Raw genomic sequence first — 18,879 nt, forward strand, 5'->3', positions numbered from 1 at the left:
TGGTAAATTGAAAACTTTGGTGTTTTTTTAGCCACAGGTTCCAACTATCAATTCTTGTTGTTTTTGCACTCTGGTGCAGTTAGAATTTGTTTCACATTGCCTAACTAATATGAAAAAAATCTCAAATTACAGAAAGTATGAATTAGAGAATGGAATGAAGTCATTTAGTGTCCACATTTATACAGTCCATTTGCCATTATTTTTAGATATATCATGGGGCTCCCATCATTCTTCTTGATAACAAACCACTGTCAAGAAGTTCTACCACCATGCTACAGTACAGAGCATGGTGGCTTTGCATTTCCTCGATTTTACCATATTGCTAGGAGTAAGACAAATAGCATATATGCCTTCTTGGCATTTAAATCCTTCAAATGCTTGTCTGGTAACACAGTGAACATGTGGTTAGGAAACCTAATATTCAGTGTTTCAACTCTTGTTGGTGTTAGCACAGAGCACTGTTAAGCAAGAGATGCATGCATCATATCAACACCAGAAAAGGCTGCGTAGTACATATTATAAAAAGGTATTTTATAGAGGAGATGACAGCATCTCTAATAGATCCTTTCCTGCTATTAGACAGTAATTAGTAAAAAAACCCTGAAAATTTGTAAAGATAAATCCACATACAAATTTTTAAAATGTGTATTTAGTATATGTAATGAAATGGGGGGGAGGTGCAAGGGGGAAGGGAGCTGAAGTAACACTATTTCCTCACAGCTTCCAGGGAAAAAATAATTAAGTCCAGTTAAGTGTGGCTGTACTTTCTACAATTTTCATATTGTCAGCAGATACAGATGAGTATAAATTATCTTTTACTAGACTAGATACACACACAACGCTCTTAAACTGCTGCAAGAACTGTTTTCCAATGTAGTAGTTAATGATCAATTCAAGAGTATCTGCAAGCTTACCACAAAAATTCCAATAAATTAGACCACTGCTACTTTGAAAGAAACAATCAGTGAAGAATTATCACCAAATGGCTCTAACTATACATATAAAAAAAAGCAATTTTATCTTCTTTTCATTTACCTATCAATATACACAGACTGCCTTAAGCACCTTTTTAAGCAAGTTGATCCAGCTCTTTGTTTTTACTGTCCTCAGAGCCCCAACTGCAGGTTCTGTGTCCCCCCCAGTTCTCTTCCTTGTGTTTTATGGATATTCTAACACAGTTAAAGTATTTTATAGATCTTTAATGAATATAAACCTTTGTGGAGCAACAGTGCACAAAGAGCTATCATATATCTACATTTAGCAGCATTCTACAAAGAAGGCTTTTCTAAAAGTGATACTTGTACCCAAAACCAATGAGTCTTATTTAGAAGACTGAGCAATAATGCTAAGAATTTAAATCCATCTATATCTTAAATTTGTCAGTTTGAGATGAGATCTTCTCTCATTACAATCTGTTAGCAAAGATTGCCTTTAGCATGAGAAAATACTCTACTCTTTAGGGGAAAGAGACAACTCCACAAAGATATTTCTACAGTAAAAAAAAAAAAAAATCCTTCTTTTGAAGTTACCTGATGGTTTTCCTCTTTTGGGGCTTACTTTCGGAGACGCTGGCACAGGAGCTACTGCTGTCACTGCTGTTGCCGCCGCTGCTGCTTCCTCAGCTTCAACTTGTTTTTCAGCCTAATTTAAAGAATGAATTTCACAAGTGAGAAAGCACAGGGCACCAATATTAATTACTCTCTTAAGTTTTAAACTTCTAGAAATGCGTTATTATGGTATTGCTACTACACATGAAAAAAAGAAGTTTCCAAATTAGTAACATATTGTATTTAAATAGCACTAATGCCAGTCTTTCCACACCATCACTACCTGATATTGTAATATTTCATATAATTTCAACCAGCCCATTTGTTTTCAGAACAGTAAATGATCTTGGTCCAATAAATGAAAAAGATTATTTTTAACATCACCATAACAGCATGCTAAACCCCAGCTTTAAGCAGGTAAATTCAGGGGTTTTTCCTCCCATATAAAAATAATCTGCTTTTAGATGTAATCTCCCCTAGCTGCATCAAAGTATCAAGGCAGTAGATGGAGCTACTCAGAAAAACACTGGCTTCTAGCTCTGTAGCCAATTACTCAACAAAAAACCTGTACTGCACATAATGACCTTCATCTACATAGTCATTTTAGGGGGAATGTGTTATAAAGACAGATGGAACTTACAACAAAAGAATATATTGATAAAAGGATACGTATCTGCCTGCAGAAACATTCCATATCCATACATACAGATAAAAAGAATTAAGAAAAATCCCAACTGGAGAAAATATTCACATAATTTAGTGTCCTGGATACAAGAGCATCAGCTAGCAGCAACAGAAAAGTTATGGGCAAATATGTATTTATCTTAGTATTTTTTGTGGGCACTTACAACAAAAGACAATTTTAAAGAACAGAGACAAACTTAAATCAAGAACAGAGTAGAGGTACATCTCTCATTAAATGTGCTTTCCATCAGCCTACAGAAAGACTGTGACTGATGACAGCAAAATTCTTTTACAATCCCAGGGGAAAAAAAAACCACCATGTTTCTTAAGGCAAATAAGAAATGCATTCAGTCATATAACTGCATAGCTAAGCCTCTTCTCTGACCCACAAGCACACTCCACATCCCTTGAAGCACTATGTTTCTCTGTTCAGCAATGGCCTGTAGTAATGCACATTTCTGGTTAAACCCCTTGCCACACACAGCACACACCGACATAAATCTGTCAGCTAAAGCTAGTAAATGTGACAGAGGAAATTTTAGGCCTTATGATGTCAAAAAACCCCTCACCTCAAACAAAACAAAAGAAAAAACACTACAACCATGGGATTTGAGTGCTTTTTGAAAGAGCAAAGAACAATATCGTTTTGTGTGTCATCTGTGAGGCTTCTCTCCCATTTACAAGCTGAAATCACATGTATGAATAGTCAGACACTTTCAACTTCTTGCTGTTTCAGACTAGCAGCTTTCTTTGAATTTAAGTTTTTATAAAATACAGGTTTTTTTTTTTAAAAGTATTCTTTAAATTACAATTTTAAAATATTAAAATAATTTTTGTATGAGCATCCGAACTCCTATCTTTCTTTTTTGTGAAGCAAACAATACTCAGCATGATACTTACCTGTGACAACCATACTAAGGTCACAGTAACTTCACACTCATCCAATCCCTGCTGTCCGCACTAATATTACAAGCTAAATGGTTTCGAATTAAAACTAATCTTTGCCCCAGTTTAATCTAGTTTTGAGTTGGGTTAGTGCCCTGATCTGGCTTGCTGTATGACCACATGAACATTAAAGGATGTAGCATGCCGAGCAAGCAGCTGGTACTGCCTTTTTCAAAGCAACTCCAACTTTTCCTAGGTTGAAGATACCACAAAATCACAACCTCGTGAAAAGGGGGAGTATTTCAGGTGTTAGTGCAATGTGATGAAGAAGTTAAAAGAATTTTTTCAGAGCTTCAAAACAGACTATTTTATTAGCAGTCTAGTAACAGTTTATATAACAGCTTCTTACATGCAAGGGAATGTTTGGGAAAAGATGGGAACTCCCTACTCTACATTAAGTTTGAACAGAATTAAGACTTGTAAAACACCCTCTGGGAAAACTTTCATTCCTACACATCTTTCAGCCATTTGAAAAGGGGGAGAAGAGTGTCAAGCACTTAAATTTATGCATAATCTGTCATTAAAGACAGTAATATCCAGTATCATCACATCCAAAAATTCAAGTAAGGTGAAGTAATTAAACATATTGTTACCTTTCTTTTTCTTCCTCTTCTAGCAACTTTAAGAACAGAAGCATCACTTGTTTTCACCACATCCTGCGAAAATTAAAAATGGTGCTAAGGGGCTTAACAAAACAAAGATATATTTTAAATTATTCTAATTTTTTCCACAACTGAAGCCTCTGGCACATGATTTAAACAAGAATCCTGTAACACATATGAAGACACATCTGCTTTTAAATTACTGAAATCCTGATTAGCTGGTAATCAGTATAGTATGATTTTAGTCTGTTTGAATTGTTTTATCTAGTCATTTAAAAAAAGCACATTTACCGTACAGAGTAAATTATAAAAACCACACTGTTCCACCTATTTTAATGGATCTTATATAGAAGCCAGACTAAGTTTCCACTCTGATGAAAGCTTCAATTCCTGTTCACTTCAGTAAGTGGTATAAACACAAGTGAACACACAGAAAGTTTTATGTAATTGAGCAGCTCCCAAGACTGTCACAGTAGTAATAACTGTAACTTCGTAATACTCAGTAATAGATTTATATCAATCAGCATAATACTTGGATGTTCTTTGGTACATAGAAAAAGCATTCACATACTTCTTTACTATTTTTTTCAGAAGGTAGATCATCTTCCTTTGAAGTACCCATCCCCTTTTCTTTTGTTTCAGCTTCTGTAGGTACGTTATTATTCCCCTTTCGGGCTAACTGCAAAGCGAGTCAGAGAGTAAAAAAAGGCATAAAGAAGTATTTCATAGTGAAAAGAGAACAACATGCTAATAACCTTCAGGTTGCTTTTCACTTTAAATGGTTTAAATCTGTAGATACAATCCTTTCTTAGGTACACATTAAAAGCCTAAGGCAGGACCACTTTCTCCAGTACACAACTGGAGACAGTTGTCAGAATAGGTCAAAATACAGCAATGTACTATGGAGGAGTTTAAATTCCACTTCTGTTCATGATAACATAACTACACTTTTTCACTGTTTCACCAGTACATGAGTACTTCTAAGTGTTTGTGCCAACATTCAAGATTCATTAATATCACTGCTCATCTATTACATACAGAAGGATATCCAAGTCATAGACCACATTTAGCAAAGAGCCTCTTTCTATTAAATTAAGACTTCATGTAATAAACAGACAACAAACAAGTTGTTTTATCATGTGAGAGAGTAATGAGTGGTAACTGGTGTCATCTAATTTATGCCTTTTTTCCGATTTTGTTGGGGTTTTTTTAAACCTTAAAATACTAGTTTTCATTTTAGGTGAGCAGTTAAGACTTGAAAAATTGTTTCTAGTAATTTACTTGAAAATACCACACATTTTCTTGTAGTCTATGTATGTGCACATTTTTTAGATCTTCGGCTCATTCTCTCAACTTTAATGCTATTGCCTTGTACCATTTCCAAGCACCTTTTGTGAAATTCCCTTTTAAAGTAGCTGCAGCTTTTAGAATTTCAACATTGAACAAAGTAGCTCAGGCACAAGGCTATCATGCAATATTGCTAATTACTTGAAGACATGTTGTCGTGGTTTAACCCCAGCCAATAATTAAACACCATGCACCCACCCACTCACTCCTCCCCACTCCCAGTGGGATGGGAAGGAAAATAGAAGAAAAATGTAAAACTCCTGGGTTTAGGTAAGACCAGTTTAATAGCTACATAGAATAAAATATTGTAAAAATATTAATGAAAAGGACCTTAAGAGAAATACAGAAGGACAAAAGAAGCAAATGCAAGGCAGTTACAATGATAAACCACTGTTAGTTTAAAATATTTCAGTACAAACTTGGAAATACAGTTTTGACTGGTAGATCACACACAAATACCATCACTTACTTTTGAGACAGTCTTTCTTCTTTTGGCTCCTGTTTTTTCTCCACTCCCCTCACCAAGTTCCTGAACAGTTGATTTGCTAGGAGTGTTAATGGCTGGATGGGACTTCAAGATAAAAACATCAAAAATGAGATCTAAATCCCTTCCTGAACTACAGAGTAATGACAGTGAGAGGTGTTCTGAATAAAGCATCATGCTAAGGAACCCCTTATTAGAACTACAACAATATTAAACTACATCTTCCTTCATGAATATCCACACTTTTTCAGTTTAAATTGCATTTTCACTATCAAGCTTTCAAGCTCTAAAGCTGTAACAACTTATTTTCACAATAAAAATGCTGCAATGCAAGTTGGTTTTGTTTTTTTTTTTTTTTAATTATACATAAGGAGAAGTTTGGTCAAATACAACTTGTGATGCAACTGCATTTTTCAATGAGCTATCAATCTTAAGTGAACCAACTAACCACCTGTTCCTGAAAACATGAGCAGGAAAAAAAAATCATAATAAAGGCTAAAGAATGAAAATTAAACATGGAAACTGAGAAGGTGAATCCAAAATTATGTTTGTGGTTTTTTTTTTTTTTTTTTATTCATTCCATTCATTGTGGATAGCATTCTCACTCTTAAATATTAGCTCCTTAAAACAAAGCTGGCAAAACTCCCATCTCTTTAATTTTTTCCCCCACTGAGGAAGTGGTTTTGGATTTAAGCCCAAGCCACAATGTCCCTTCTGCCTTCCACCTCCCTTACTAACAGTTACAAGAAACATCTGCAAAGTATAAATACTGCTTTCAGAACATTCCAGCCCATTCTGGCAGTTAAGCAGAAAATGTGGCTCTCAGAAGAACTTACCAAGATAAAATATGCCAGTAAAAGGACCGAAAACAGGAAAAAAAAGCAAGTCAATCCCTCTATATGAATAGCTGACAAGTATGTCACTTTATCTTGTATCCAGAATAAAAGCTTGAGTTTGCCAGCATCTCCATGTGATTACCCACTCCCTTCTGACTTTACCCGCTGTGTGGCCAAACACAAAATTATCTACTCACCCTGAATTTTTAGGCTCTGCAACCAAACTGTGCTTCAGTAACTGTGCTCCAGTAACTGTGCTTCACTTAACTCTGAGAATCTTTTTTAAAATCAAGTAATTGTATGTAGAGCAAATATAGAGATCAAGAAATATCCTGAGATACATTCATTCACCTCCAAGACCCCAGCTAAAAAATGTGGCCATTCAACAATGTGTACTGAATACCAAAACATATCAATTGGCTATGATATACTGCTTTAAAAATATTGTTTGAAAAATAGTGTCTTTGCTTATCAATGAAGGTAACTTACGTTACCTTTACTCTCATAGTCTTCATAACCAACTACTTGTCTTTACTTTCAAGATCATTCACTGCCTACACTGATCCTCACACACACACTGCACTGGAGAAAACAGCTGGCACCAGCTGCCGGGAACCTGAGAGGGCAACCTGTGTGGAACCTGGTCTGGGACTGCCCGGGGCTGGTCACAGCACACCCCCCACTGGCCCGGCAACCAGCAAACTGCCCCGTCACACACACCAAACTGCACTGACTGGAAACGGAATGGTGCCTCCGCCAACATGGCTAGGGGAAGAGTTGCTGAGGAGAAGAGCAGCTGCCTGCAAAGGGCTGGAGATGCTGCACAAGGGGGACACTGGCAGACAGACAAGACACCCACGCAGGGCACAAAGGACAGAGAGGCAAAAGGTGCCAGGGCAGGAGGAACAGTGGAAAGGGAAGGCACACGAGGAGTCACACATGCCAGGCTCCAGCACAAAGGAGTTGCCTGAGCAGGGACAGAGAGGGGACAGAAGGGACAGCTCTGAGGGGACTGTGGCCCATGGAGCAGCCCATGCCGGAGCCAGTAAGAAGCAAGGAACAGCAAAAGTAAAGTAACCACCACACATCGGCCTCTGTCTCCTGCACCACCATCACCTCACCCAAGGGACTGACTACGATGTGTGGTGAGGGTACTGGAGACCACTGAGGCGAGAGCAGAGATGGCTGGAGGGAAGTTGAGGCGTGTTTCTCTATGCGTTTGTTTGCCTTTGTTTCTCATTATCAGAATCAGTAACAAAAAGCTTATGTCAATTGGCTAAATTGTGCCAAATTCCCCGACAAGTCTTTTGTTGCTGTACCATACCCCTCTTTGCCAAATATGGGAAGGTGGAGCCTCAGAAGCTGATTTCAACCACTCTGCTACCCTTAAATCAGGTATCAGCTTCCCTGTAAACTCCCAATAAAACCGCCTAAATATCTACATCAAGCACTCTTACACTTCCTTTCTTTCCCTGACTACAACATCCAGAAGCTCTACTCCTCAGAAAAACCTTAGCTGTTAATCAAGTGACACAGAGACTGTTATCAAGCAGATAAGCATCCTGCCCTTAGCACTATGAGCGAGAAACTGTACGCGTTTGTTTCTACAGCTTTGAGAATAGGATGCTAAGGCAACATCTTCATGAACAGGAAAGCTACAGTGAATGTAAAGGAATTAAGAACATGAAATAAGATTCCTCTGAAGTCTCATTGCTATGAACTGTATACTATCCTGCAAAATCCTGAAGAAATAAAGCTCATTTTAGCACATAAGCTGAAGCAAGTAAAACCAAAACCAAAAACAAAACATCACACTACAACTTTCTTATTCTTGGAAAAGTGGGATGTTCCACCATCGTATCTGTAGTCTTTGGCAGAACAGTGACATAATATTTCAATTCTAAGAATTAAATCCAAAAGGATTTTAAAAATTTTGTGAAAAACTTTGTGAAAAAAAACACGGAATATCCATGACTGATTGACTTGACATCAAAGATATTCAGAGAAACTGTCTCTGAGGCAGATCCTTACTGGCAGATTTATTTCAGATCAGGTAACACTTACTCTGCCTGTTTTACATCCTGATCTATTTTACAGAATGTAAAATCTAGTCAGACGTTTGCAGATCTATTCCTTTAGCACCAACAAGATCTGCCTGCAAGTAAAAGCAAGAGCTGCCTAAATCCTAAGGGCTTGATTTGCTCCAAATAAAACTTGCTTTTAACAATCCATAGCACAGGATAGAAAGAGAAGGCTATCAAAAGAAAGTCTTTCTAAAGTTAAGGTGTAAATTCAGAAGAAAATTTGTACAAGTCTACTGCATTACTTCATTAATTCTCTAATTCAGTCTGGTCCAACCCTCCTGCTTAAGCAGGGCCACCCAGAGCTGGCTGTCCAGGACCACATTCAGATGGCTTTTGAGCACCTCCAACAATGGAGACTCCACAGCCTCCCTGGGCAACCTGTGCCAGTGCCTGGTTACAGTCACACAAAAAAATGCTTCCTAATATTCAGAGGGAACCTGTGTTTCAGTTTGTGTCCCTTGACTCTGGTCCTGTCACTGGGCATCACTGAAAGGAGCCTGACTCCATCTCTTTGCACCCTCCCTTCAGGTATTTGCATACATTGAGGAGATCGCCCCTGAGCACCCTGGGGCTGAACAGTCCCACCTCTCACAGCCTTTCCTCACAGCAGAGATGCTCCAGTCCCTCATGTTCTGGGCCCTTCATGGGACTCTCTCTCCAGTATGTCCATGTCTCTCTTGTACTGAGTAGCCCAGAACTGGACACAGCACTCCAGTTAAAATACCCCTAACTAAGAAAAGTTTATTCTTCCAGACATTTTTAGGGTCACTTATAGAAACAGATTTTAAATACAACTTGGGGAAAGAAAAACTTGTTTTTTTATATAAATAAATAGTTGGGAAAAAAAATGACAAAGAATAACCCCGTGGCTCTAGACAGAACCAGAGCAGTTCACAGAAAGACCCTTTGAAAGAGCTTATCACCAAAGCTGAAGTGAAATATCTGAATGGAACTCAAAAGGTGGAAAGGACTACCCCACAGAAAAGCTGCTAGACTAAGATAACAGTCTGTATGTATCTCTTGGCAGCATGTTTTGTGTATTTCCAATTGGAAATGTATTTACGAATGTCTGAGATGCTATGAAAGCAACGCAGAGCACTGCTTAATTGAAGTTACTGACTCATTCTGTGAAACAAAAATATTAGACAAGCTTATTTGTGCTTATTGTTTATACCCAATTTTCACCTTGTTAGAATGTCTGGTAACATACACCTCAGATATGGTTCACAACTGCCTCAGCCATCCACCAAGTAGCTCTCCTAAACTGTCAAAGAAAACAGCGAGAAGGTGTACTGACTCACATTTTACGGTAGCAGAAAGAATCTGTCCCTTATTAATACAATCATATTTACACTGTGATGAGAGGATTAGCATCCTTCCATATCCCAGAGTAGAAAAAGTGTACATCTGGAGTACATCATCTTACCTCTCAACTCTACTTCAGAAACTCCTTAATTCTTTATCCATGTTCTCCTTCAAACTAGAAACACAGTAACTTGGGATATTTTATGAAGCAGGGATTAACTGGTGCTGAAATGGCAATCTGGCATGTTGTGCAAGAGCAGCAAATAATACCAAAATATACTGATTATTTATTATTACTGCAGCATTGCCTAGAAGACCCAGTATGTGATCACAGTCCAGTGTATGTCCAGTGTACATGGCAAAACCAAGAGGCTACAGAATGTGCAGAGCAAGCAGGCAAAGACAAAAATGAACAAGACAATTTATTTGTCTTCAGATTAAATTTGGATCTTTTTATTGGTAGCACTTTATAGCTCTAGTTTAAGCTTGGAATGTTTACCAAGAGGTCAAGAAACGAGGAACTACCGGTGGACAAAAACCTGAATCTAGCTAAAGTCATGTGACAGTTTAGGGCCAAAAGACAAGCTTCCCATTACTTCCAACCACTAGAAGAAAAATACTGTATGCTAAGAAAACACGTACTAAAATCTTAAAGATACTTGTGGAGAAAAGCACTTGAGCTTAGAGGACAGAAAGAAGTAACATGACTGAGTTTCCAAAAATTCTAACACTTTTCAAGCACAGCTGTACAGTTCCAAAAGTAAGTATCTTAGGAGTATATATAGTTATAAATAAGCATATACAGCTGTAAGTAAAACCTGATGTGTACTGTAAAAAGTGTCAAACATTTAGGCTTGTGCTCTGAAATTGTCAATATGTTCCCTTGTGAGCTTACTATAATTAACAGACATCCCTAGTTAAACAACACCCTCCCCATTTCTTTTATGCTATTAATACCAGAGATCAATTAAAAAAAAATGCTAAAAAAAAAAATTGGTTTCATCCGCAGGTAAACGACAACAATAATTCATTACCCTACAGCAGGGAGACACTCATTGCCTTTTTAACCCCAACAGTATTGTAATAAAGATTTGCAGACTCCACATAACTTACCTGATGATGAGAGAACTTCACTCTGGGATTGTTGTCGATTTCCCACAACCCTTCATTAAAACCCTTTCTTTTATTTGGTTTGCCATATTTCTCTTTATTTTCAGCATAAGGGAATATGTCCTTTGGTCCCAAAAATGCCCTTAAGGAGAGAAAGAACAAAAAGAACAAAATTTCGCATTTTAAATGGTTAGTCTTTTCAAAGAAGCACCAAATGTTGTTAAGATATGAAATTCATTACTACTGCAACTAATTCTGCTATATAAGCGTCTTTAGTTCTCTCAATTTTTGCCACCAAAAGTCCAAGTTTTCCATTACTACCACCATATGTACGGACCCAACTTCTACCCAGGGTGTTGAGTGTCTGTGCAAGAAACAGCCAGTGCTGCACCTTAAGATGGCAGCTGATAGGACAATCAGCCACGGTGAACCAGAGCAATTAAAAACTGAGTAGTTTGCAAAAAAACAGAAAAAGCAGTTCCTTCCTTAGGAAAAAAGATCAGGCTTAAATGTTAAGAATAAAAAAAAAAATCCTTGAATCTGGACAACATAAGGCAAGAGAACAATATAAAAGAGAAGGAATAGCTTCAAGCTAGCAAAACAAATCTTTCAAATTTATTAGATTAAAAATAAGCCAGTTAAAATACAAAATTTAAGAATTTTTAGTGTATTGAACACAAAGAAGCAGCACTTGCATACACTGACTGCCCAAATCTTTGTAAGAATGCTATGTAATTCAGCATTAGTTCAGTAGTTTTTCAGAGTGACAATGGGACCTTATAACTTGATTTACTAAACATAACCAATAAAAACTTTAAACTGTTCCTTATTGCAAGTTTCTCTTCCAATCCTTTTCTTGATGAAGTAAACAAAAATATTTGATTTTTCTTTAAGCTACTCTTTTAGTAGATGCCTGCATATCTTTACAAGACAGACAACGCTCCTGCATAGCACTACCCCTACTGTAAGCTGTGTAAGTAGCGCTTTTAGCCTAGTAGCTTCTCTCATATGTCAAAGTCACAGTGTCCACGCTATTAGCTTCTCTAAGTTAGACTTGAGAAAACTAGTTAACATAGTACTGACAACCAATATTTTGGTTTATGCCAAAGAACATCAAAGATTATTTAATTCCTGCTCTACTTGCATGACCTTTCAAGTTAGGATTTCACTGTAGCAATCCATATGCTGCTAACAGAAAAACACAACACCTTGGTGGTACATTCTTACTTTGACTCGTGTCTAGACACAGCTTTGTCTGTTTGCATATATGTTAGATCCAACTATTTGAAAAGTTGCAAATACTTGCTTTCTAAAGTGTCAGCTCATGGAAAAGTTAAATAGATACTTCTAAGCTCCACTGTCCTATTCTCCTCCTCATCTTTAAAACAGAGCTCTTAGAGACTTACACCCTACTGAACAAAATGAAACAAACAAGTAACATAGTATCATCTAGAAAGCTTAACCATTTCCTACTCCAGCAGTAAAACACTCACCTATGTGTACAAAGTATTAAGTAAGCCACTGTAACAGGTCAGACTGCAAATCAGCCCCCTCTTTGCAAGAGATGGTTGGAGAGGATTCAGCCATTGGGGGAAACATGCACCTGCAAAGCCTACTTAACCAGACCAAAAGGATTGGGAGGGAGACAAAGAGAAACTGGAAGACACAAAAATAGGAAACATTGCCTTCCTTCTTCCCTATGGCCTGAAGGGAAACATTTTTCCAGGGTCTGTAAACCTCTCATATTGCTCAGGCTTTGAAAAACACTAAACACCAGCTACTGTGAAAAGGTCATGTAGCTTACTGGGTTGCTGTAGTTAAATCCCCATGTATTAAAAGGAAAAACAAACAAGAAAAATGAATGAAGAGAGATTAATATATAGGGTTCGGAAACCAGAGTTCAATGTGACTGACTTTGTTACCATCCAAAATTTGCAAAAATACTGGCACAACAGATCCAAATAAAGCTTTTATTTAAAAAGTATCTATTTTATTACTCTCTTTTAGGATAGGGTTGCTACATTAAGACAGTATGGAAATAAACCAAACCTCAACCAAATTCCCAGAGAATATTTTAAGAAGCACGTACCTATTCACTACACACAGGCAACAACACATTTAGTTGTGTTTTGACAAAACTGAGCTAAAATCAACAATAGCAACCAAAGTACAAGTTTGTACTTGTTTACAATAATCTGCAAAACTGAATTAATAGTAGTCCTAAAAGTCAAGTAAGAATTATTCCCAAGCCAGTCTTGTTTTTGTTTTCCCCATGACTCCTCTTTTACAACTAAAACCATCCACACAGCTAGAAAATATCACCCTTTGTACAGAAGGACTTTAGTGTGATTAAACTTGTCATCTGGATTTTCAGAGTTGACAGTACTTACAGTAAGATAGGCTGTATACATACAGCCTACTGACATGCTGAAAGTACATAGTGTCTAACTTCACAGGCGTGTAACTCTGTGAGAAGTACAGCAGAGAACAAGTTTACCAAATCTATTTTGATTCACATGAAAAAGTACATTCCCGATGAATCACTAGGTCACTATTTACAGCTACAAACCTAAAGAAAATTACATGCTGCTGAAGAGCATTCTCATTTTTTACCTGATCTGCTCCTTACTATTCTCATAGATATCTGCTGTAAGCAACAATAAGAACAAACAAGAAGCACGGGAGTTTCACCTGTTACCACTTTATGGAACACAAGGTACATGACATGCTTAAAGAACAAATGCCATGACAGCTGGGTCATGGAACATCCTGTACTTTGCAATGGGTATGAAACAGATCAAGATGTTTCTCATACATTGTATGGAACTCTGAAACATAGCAGCCTTGAATCTACAGCCTAACAAAACCCAGATCACAGTAAACTTTGTTTTGCAATAAAATCAGAGTGAGGAATAGACATTTCAAATTTATCCATGTAAACTACAGGAAAAAAAGAAAACTTCCAGGTTATGTCTTAGGAGGCTAAGCTAAATTTAAAATTGGTCATGATGCTTCTCAAAATTTGCAAAGGTATTTTTAAAGCTTTAAATAAGGAGTTATTTCTGTCTCCATTATATTCAATCTGCACCCCTGAACTTATTTACTTACAACTGCACAAAACCCCAGTACAATCCATAACGACACACACATTACCAAGGGCAAGAGCAAAGCAATATTGTACTTTCAGCTGCCAAAAAAAAAACAAAACAAAAACAAAAACACTACAACAAAAAAAAACAAACAAACAAACAGCTAGGGAAAACATAAATTAAGAGAAATATAACCTGCTGTATTGTTTAAAATTATCATTTAAAAAATGGACAATATTCAAAACTTGCAACCCTGAATCAAATTACAGGAATGCCTCTTTACCCACAAAACTACACACACACAAAAATATAAATTAAAAAAAAAAAACAAACCAGCCATTGAAATGAGAACAGTCAAAGAAATGCATGGGTATATGAGCCAAGCATATAGAAGTCTTTTTCACAGGGAAATCACTTCTTAAAAAGGAACCCAGTAACAAGTAATATCAAAGAGAGTAGAAGATGCTTACTCTTTAATTCAACAGGGCAATGTATCTTGTCTTATCGTGGCTTACTAAAAGATAGATGTAAAGTACCAGATTAAAGCAATTTCAATAGATATTTAGTAAGATGAAGATAAAAAGCAAGGCCTTTCCACAAAATACATGAAAGTACTTGTATACACAAGTTTTCTATCTCTGATCTGCTTATGTACCAATTGCCATTTTATTAATAAAACCAGCAGAATTAAAAGCACACCATTATAGGTTTTGGTTCCCATATCCTGCTGACCCCACCACCACCCCCCCGCCCCACAACAAACAAATCAGACAACAAATGTAGCACTGAATTTGAAGTCTGTTGGGGTTTAACTTGAGCCAGCACCTAAGCACCACACAGCCACTTGTTCACTCCTCCCCCCTCCCAGTGGGATGCGCAGGAAATTTGAAAAAAGAAAAAAAAAAAGGTAAAACTCATGGGTTAGTATCAGCTTAACAACAAAACAAAAAATAACAAAAATAATAAAAAAGATAACAATAGTAATGATTAGTGGATTGAAAACAAATATAACAAAAAAAGAGAGAAACAAAACTCAAGAGAAGGCAAGTGATGCACAACCCAATAGCTTACCACCTGCTGACTGATACCTGAGCAGTGATCTGGCCCCCCTGACCAACTCCCCTCAGTCCATGCACTGAGCACGATGCTCTATGGCATGGCATATCCCTTTTGCTAGTTCAGGTCACCTGTACTGGCCATGCTCCCTCCCAGCTTCTTGTGCACTTGCTTGCTGGCAGGGCACAGGCAACTGAAAAAATACTTGATTTAGGATTAAGTGCTACTTAGCAACAACTAAAACATCAGTGTGTTATCAACATTACTCTCACACTAAATCCAAAACACAGCACTGTACCAGCTACTAGAAAGAAAATTAACTCCATCCCAGCCAAAACCAGGACAAAGTGTTAGAAATCTACACTAGGACAACCGGTCATGCTGTAAACATGATAATTTTCGAAAAGACTGAACTGCATAAAACCCAGAATATTTACAATCAAATTTAGAAGTGGAAGAAATACAGTCCCTCAAAGCAAATGCTGTATGACTGCCAGATGCTAGCATTGCTGAAACTATCTAAAGATAAGTATTTTGCAGGTTGACAGGTATAAAGCTAACTGCACTTCCTCATTTTTCTATCCAGGTCTTATAAAAAAACAACACCCACAACCACAAGACTCTCCAGAAAAAAAAACCCAAACCCCAATACATGATTATTTGTCTGCTTCTCAAATTTTGCCTATTTCATTGTTCTCAGCCTTATTTCACTTTCTTTGAGAACATATTGTTGGGAATTTTGAGGATACACAGGACTATAAAGTCCATTACTGAAGAAAGAAAAACCTATCAGTCATACCACTGTGGGTAGGAGTTTTTTTTTCTTTTGAGAAGGAAGGTGTACATGGTATGGTTATGATCTACCACTCCCCTGAATAGCTTAAGCAAATGTTAGAGAAGCATGTCTTCTCAAAATAGATTTACTTAGGAAGAGTTGGTCTGCTACTGAATACTATAGCTCAAAACACAGTACATTCCAGCAAGCTGTTAACTTCTTGTTATGGCATTCTGCAATGAAAAACAAAAAAATGACCCTCAAATATAAAGGACTTACGTCTCATGGGTGCCAAAAAAGAAAATAGGCAATTTATTTGCAGGAGACTTTACTGCTCCTTCGGGAACTTCATCCACCTAAGGAAAAGAAAGACTATAGTTTAAGTAACAGTTATGAACAGTCTAGGGAAAAATAAGTAAAAGTGTTAAATGTTAAAAAAAAAAAAAGCTACAGAGAAGTAAAGCAGGTCTCAATATCTCTTTTTAACTGTATGTTAAAAAATACAGCAGAATCAAAGACAGTATTAGCAACAACAGGAAATGACAATACTGCTTGTGCTACAGCCACACTTTCCACATAACCATTTTCTTCAAAAGGAGAGACATGATGTGCTACAGGTAAAAGGCACAATTCAATTCCATCCAAATATCGCCCCACCTTCAGCATAAGCAACAGCAAGATTTCCTACCCTTATGCTAAGCTGATAACTTGCCCAAGACCAAACGTCAAGTGCTACAAAAGTGAAAGGTCAGTGAACTTTAAAAAAAACAAACAAAAAAAACAAAACAAAAAAAAAACCCAAACAATTCTTAAGACTGCATCTTAGTTTTAGTCTTTTATCTACATTCCCACAACTGTCAAATGACCTACAAGAGTCACAGAACTTACCCTGTGTCTTCCAAGGGAGCAGGGAGAATGCAAAGGGGGACTGGACAACTTATCACATACACTTAGCTCACTCTGTAGGAAACACTCTTTAGGAATAGATGACTTTAAAAGTAAAGAGTAATCCTGCCATAACTTCGTGCTTCTCTGTTATCAGGAAAGAGCAGTTATCTAGGAAGAGTATTTTTGTACAGTGGGGTGCTTGCACAGCCTCACTCTACCACCCAGCGGTCTTCATTTCTAAAAGCTCAGTTATGCAAATTAGGACAGCTAACGGCTCCCGGAGAGGGCTGCTTGTTACAGCCGGAGCGACTTTTTCGGACACGCGTGAGGCAGCGGCACGCCAGAGCACGGGACCCTCGGTGCGATCCCGAAGGCTGCTCCCAAGAGGGGAGCGCCCCCCTGCCCGCCCTCCCACGGGAGGAGGGGGGCTGAAGGGCCAAGGCGGCTCAGCGGCACGGCTCCCCACAGGTGTTTGAGAGCACTTCTTGCAACACAAAGCCCGCACGCTGGGAGGGGAGGCGGGGGGGCACGGGGGAGGAGGGGGTGCCTTACCCTGGCCGGCCAATGGGGATAACCTTTCATCTTGGCGAAGATCAGGTCTCCGGGTTTGAAATCTCGGCTCATGGTTTCTCACCGACGGGACGCCTGTTGCCGCCAAGCGAACTGGGCCGAGGGGGAGAGGGCTGCAGCTCCGGCCCCCACCACCGACGCGCTGCCAGCCGCCCAAGGTCCCGCTGCTGGGATAAACACACCGGGACGGGAGAGCGGAGACAAGGTCAACACGGGGGAGGGTGGGGGGCGAGGGTGTGGGAACACAAGCGACATCAACAGCGCGCTCCGCAAGCGCGGGAAAGCCCCCCGACCGCTAGCCGGGGGGCACTGCGCCGCGCCTGCCCCTCACCCCCGCCGAGAGCCCTCGGGGGAGCCCAACGGCCGCGCCCGCAGCCCCCCACCCACCGCGCCTTCGCGACACCGACACCACACACATACCCACGCGGGCCAGGCCGGGGCCGGTCGCACGCATCCAGGGGGGCCCGCCCGCCCGCCTCCACGCACACGCGGGCCGGCCGGGCTCTCGCTTCGCCCGCTCGCCGCGGCCGGAGCCCCCCGCTTCTCCAGCCGGCACGACTCCCGCCACATGGACGCACCGCCCGCCCGCCCGCCCGCCCCCCCCCCCCCCCCCCCCCCCCCCGCCCCACATACAAGGCGCGATCGCGTGGAAGCGAAACTCCACACGCACGGCCACCGGCCCTCCCTGCTGCCCGCCGCCGCCACCCCCTCAGCGGCTTGGCGCCTCGCCCCCACCGGGCTGGCGCCCGGCCCGCAGCCCACCTCCACCTCCAGCAGCAGCAGCGGCCGCTGCCGCCGCCGCCGCCGCGGGTAATACGGCCGCGCTCCCCGCTCCCACCAGGAGGGGCGGTAACAACCGGCGCACCGCAACGGGGTGGCGGGGGAGGAAGGGGGTGTTGGGGAGCGGAGGAATCAGAGCGAACCCCGCCGAAAACGGAGGGCTTGGCTCCCGCCACCGCGTCTGAGGGAGAATGGGGGTACCCACGAGAAGGCGCCCGCCCTCCTCGAGGCGGGGAGGGAGAGAAAAAGGAATCGAGCCAACCTTAGGCACCCCCCTCTCCCCCCAGCCATGGAAGTGGTTCGTTCCACCTTCCGCGGGGGCGGGGCGGCCGCGGCGCGGCCGGGGCGGGGGGAGAGGAGGAGGAGGAGGCGGAGGCGGGGTCGGCGGGCCGCCCTCGGTCGCACCGGCGGCGGGGCGGGTGGGGGTTGCCCCGGGCGAGTCGGCCACACGGCTGTGTACCCCCCTGCGTCCTGCGCCGCACCGGGCGGCGGCCGGCCACGCGGGTTCAGCATGCTGCGCCGTGTCACGCCGGGGGCGGCGCTCGTCGCCGCGGCCCGCCCGGTGACAGGCCAGGCCCGGGGCCGCTCGCCGGGAGTCGTGTTCACCAGCGCTTAAGCCTGTGGCCATGCGCGGCGGCCCGTCCCAGCCGTGACTGCCGCCCCGTTCACGGGCTGGAAGTCGCCGGCACCACCCTCGTTTGTAAAGCGGTCGGGTGTGTCTGTCCCCGAGGGTGCTTTTGCGTTTCTGCCACCCCACGTGCCCGGTTACAGATGCTT

General features: G+C 40.8%; 1 protein-coding gene across 4 annotated transcripts in view; it reads right to left on the bottom strand.

The window, feature by feature from the left end:
* The window catches only part of PSIP1 (PC4 and SFRS1 interacting protein 1), a 37,342-nt gene extending 19,154 nt beyond the window's left edge, over positions 1–18,188 (bottom strand). Inside the window, exons 1-8 of one of the 4 annotated variants that reach the window (XM_042804890.1) lie at positions 18,085–18,188; positions 17,305–17,489; positions 16,144–16,220; positions 10,948–11,086; positions 5,595–5,696; positions 4,350–4,457; positions 3,770–3,832; positions 1,530–1,641 (exon numbers count right to left, since the gene is read on the bottom strand). In XM_042804890.1, coding sequence (XP_042660824.1) covers positions 1,530–1,641; positions 3,770–3,832; positions 4,350–4,457; positions 5,595–5,696; positions 10,948–11,086; positions 16,144–16,220; positions 17,305–17,376 — 673 coding nt within the window. In that variant the 5' untranslated portion in view covers positions 17,377–17,489; positions 18,085–18,188. Of the gene's footprint in view, positions 1–1,529; positions 1,642–3,769; positions 3,833–4,349; positions 4,458–5,594; positions 5,697–10,947; positions 11,087–16,143; positions 16,221–17,304; positions 17,490–17,742; positions 17,876–17,955; positions 18,065–18,084 lie in introns of those variants that run through there. The other 3 variants (XM_042804893.1, XM_042804891.1, XM_042804892.1) reach the window with 3 other exon arrangements.
* Positions 18,189–18,879: the final 691 nt, after the last annotated feature.

The sequence above is a fragment of the Tyto alba genome, unplaced genomic scaffold (genome assembly GCF_018691265.1).
Source record: "Tyto alba isolate M040663 unplaced genomic scaffold, T.alba_DEE_v4.0 Super-Scaffold_42, whole genome shotgun sequence".
NCBI lineage: Eukaryota > Metazoa > Chordata > Aves > Strigiformes > Tytonidae > Tyto > Tyto alba.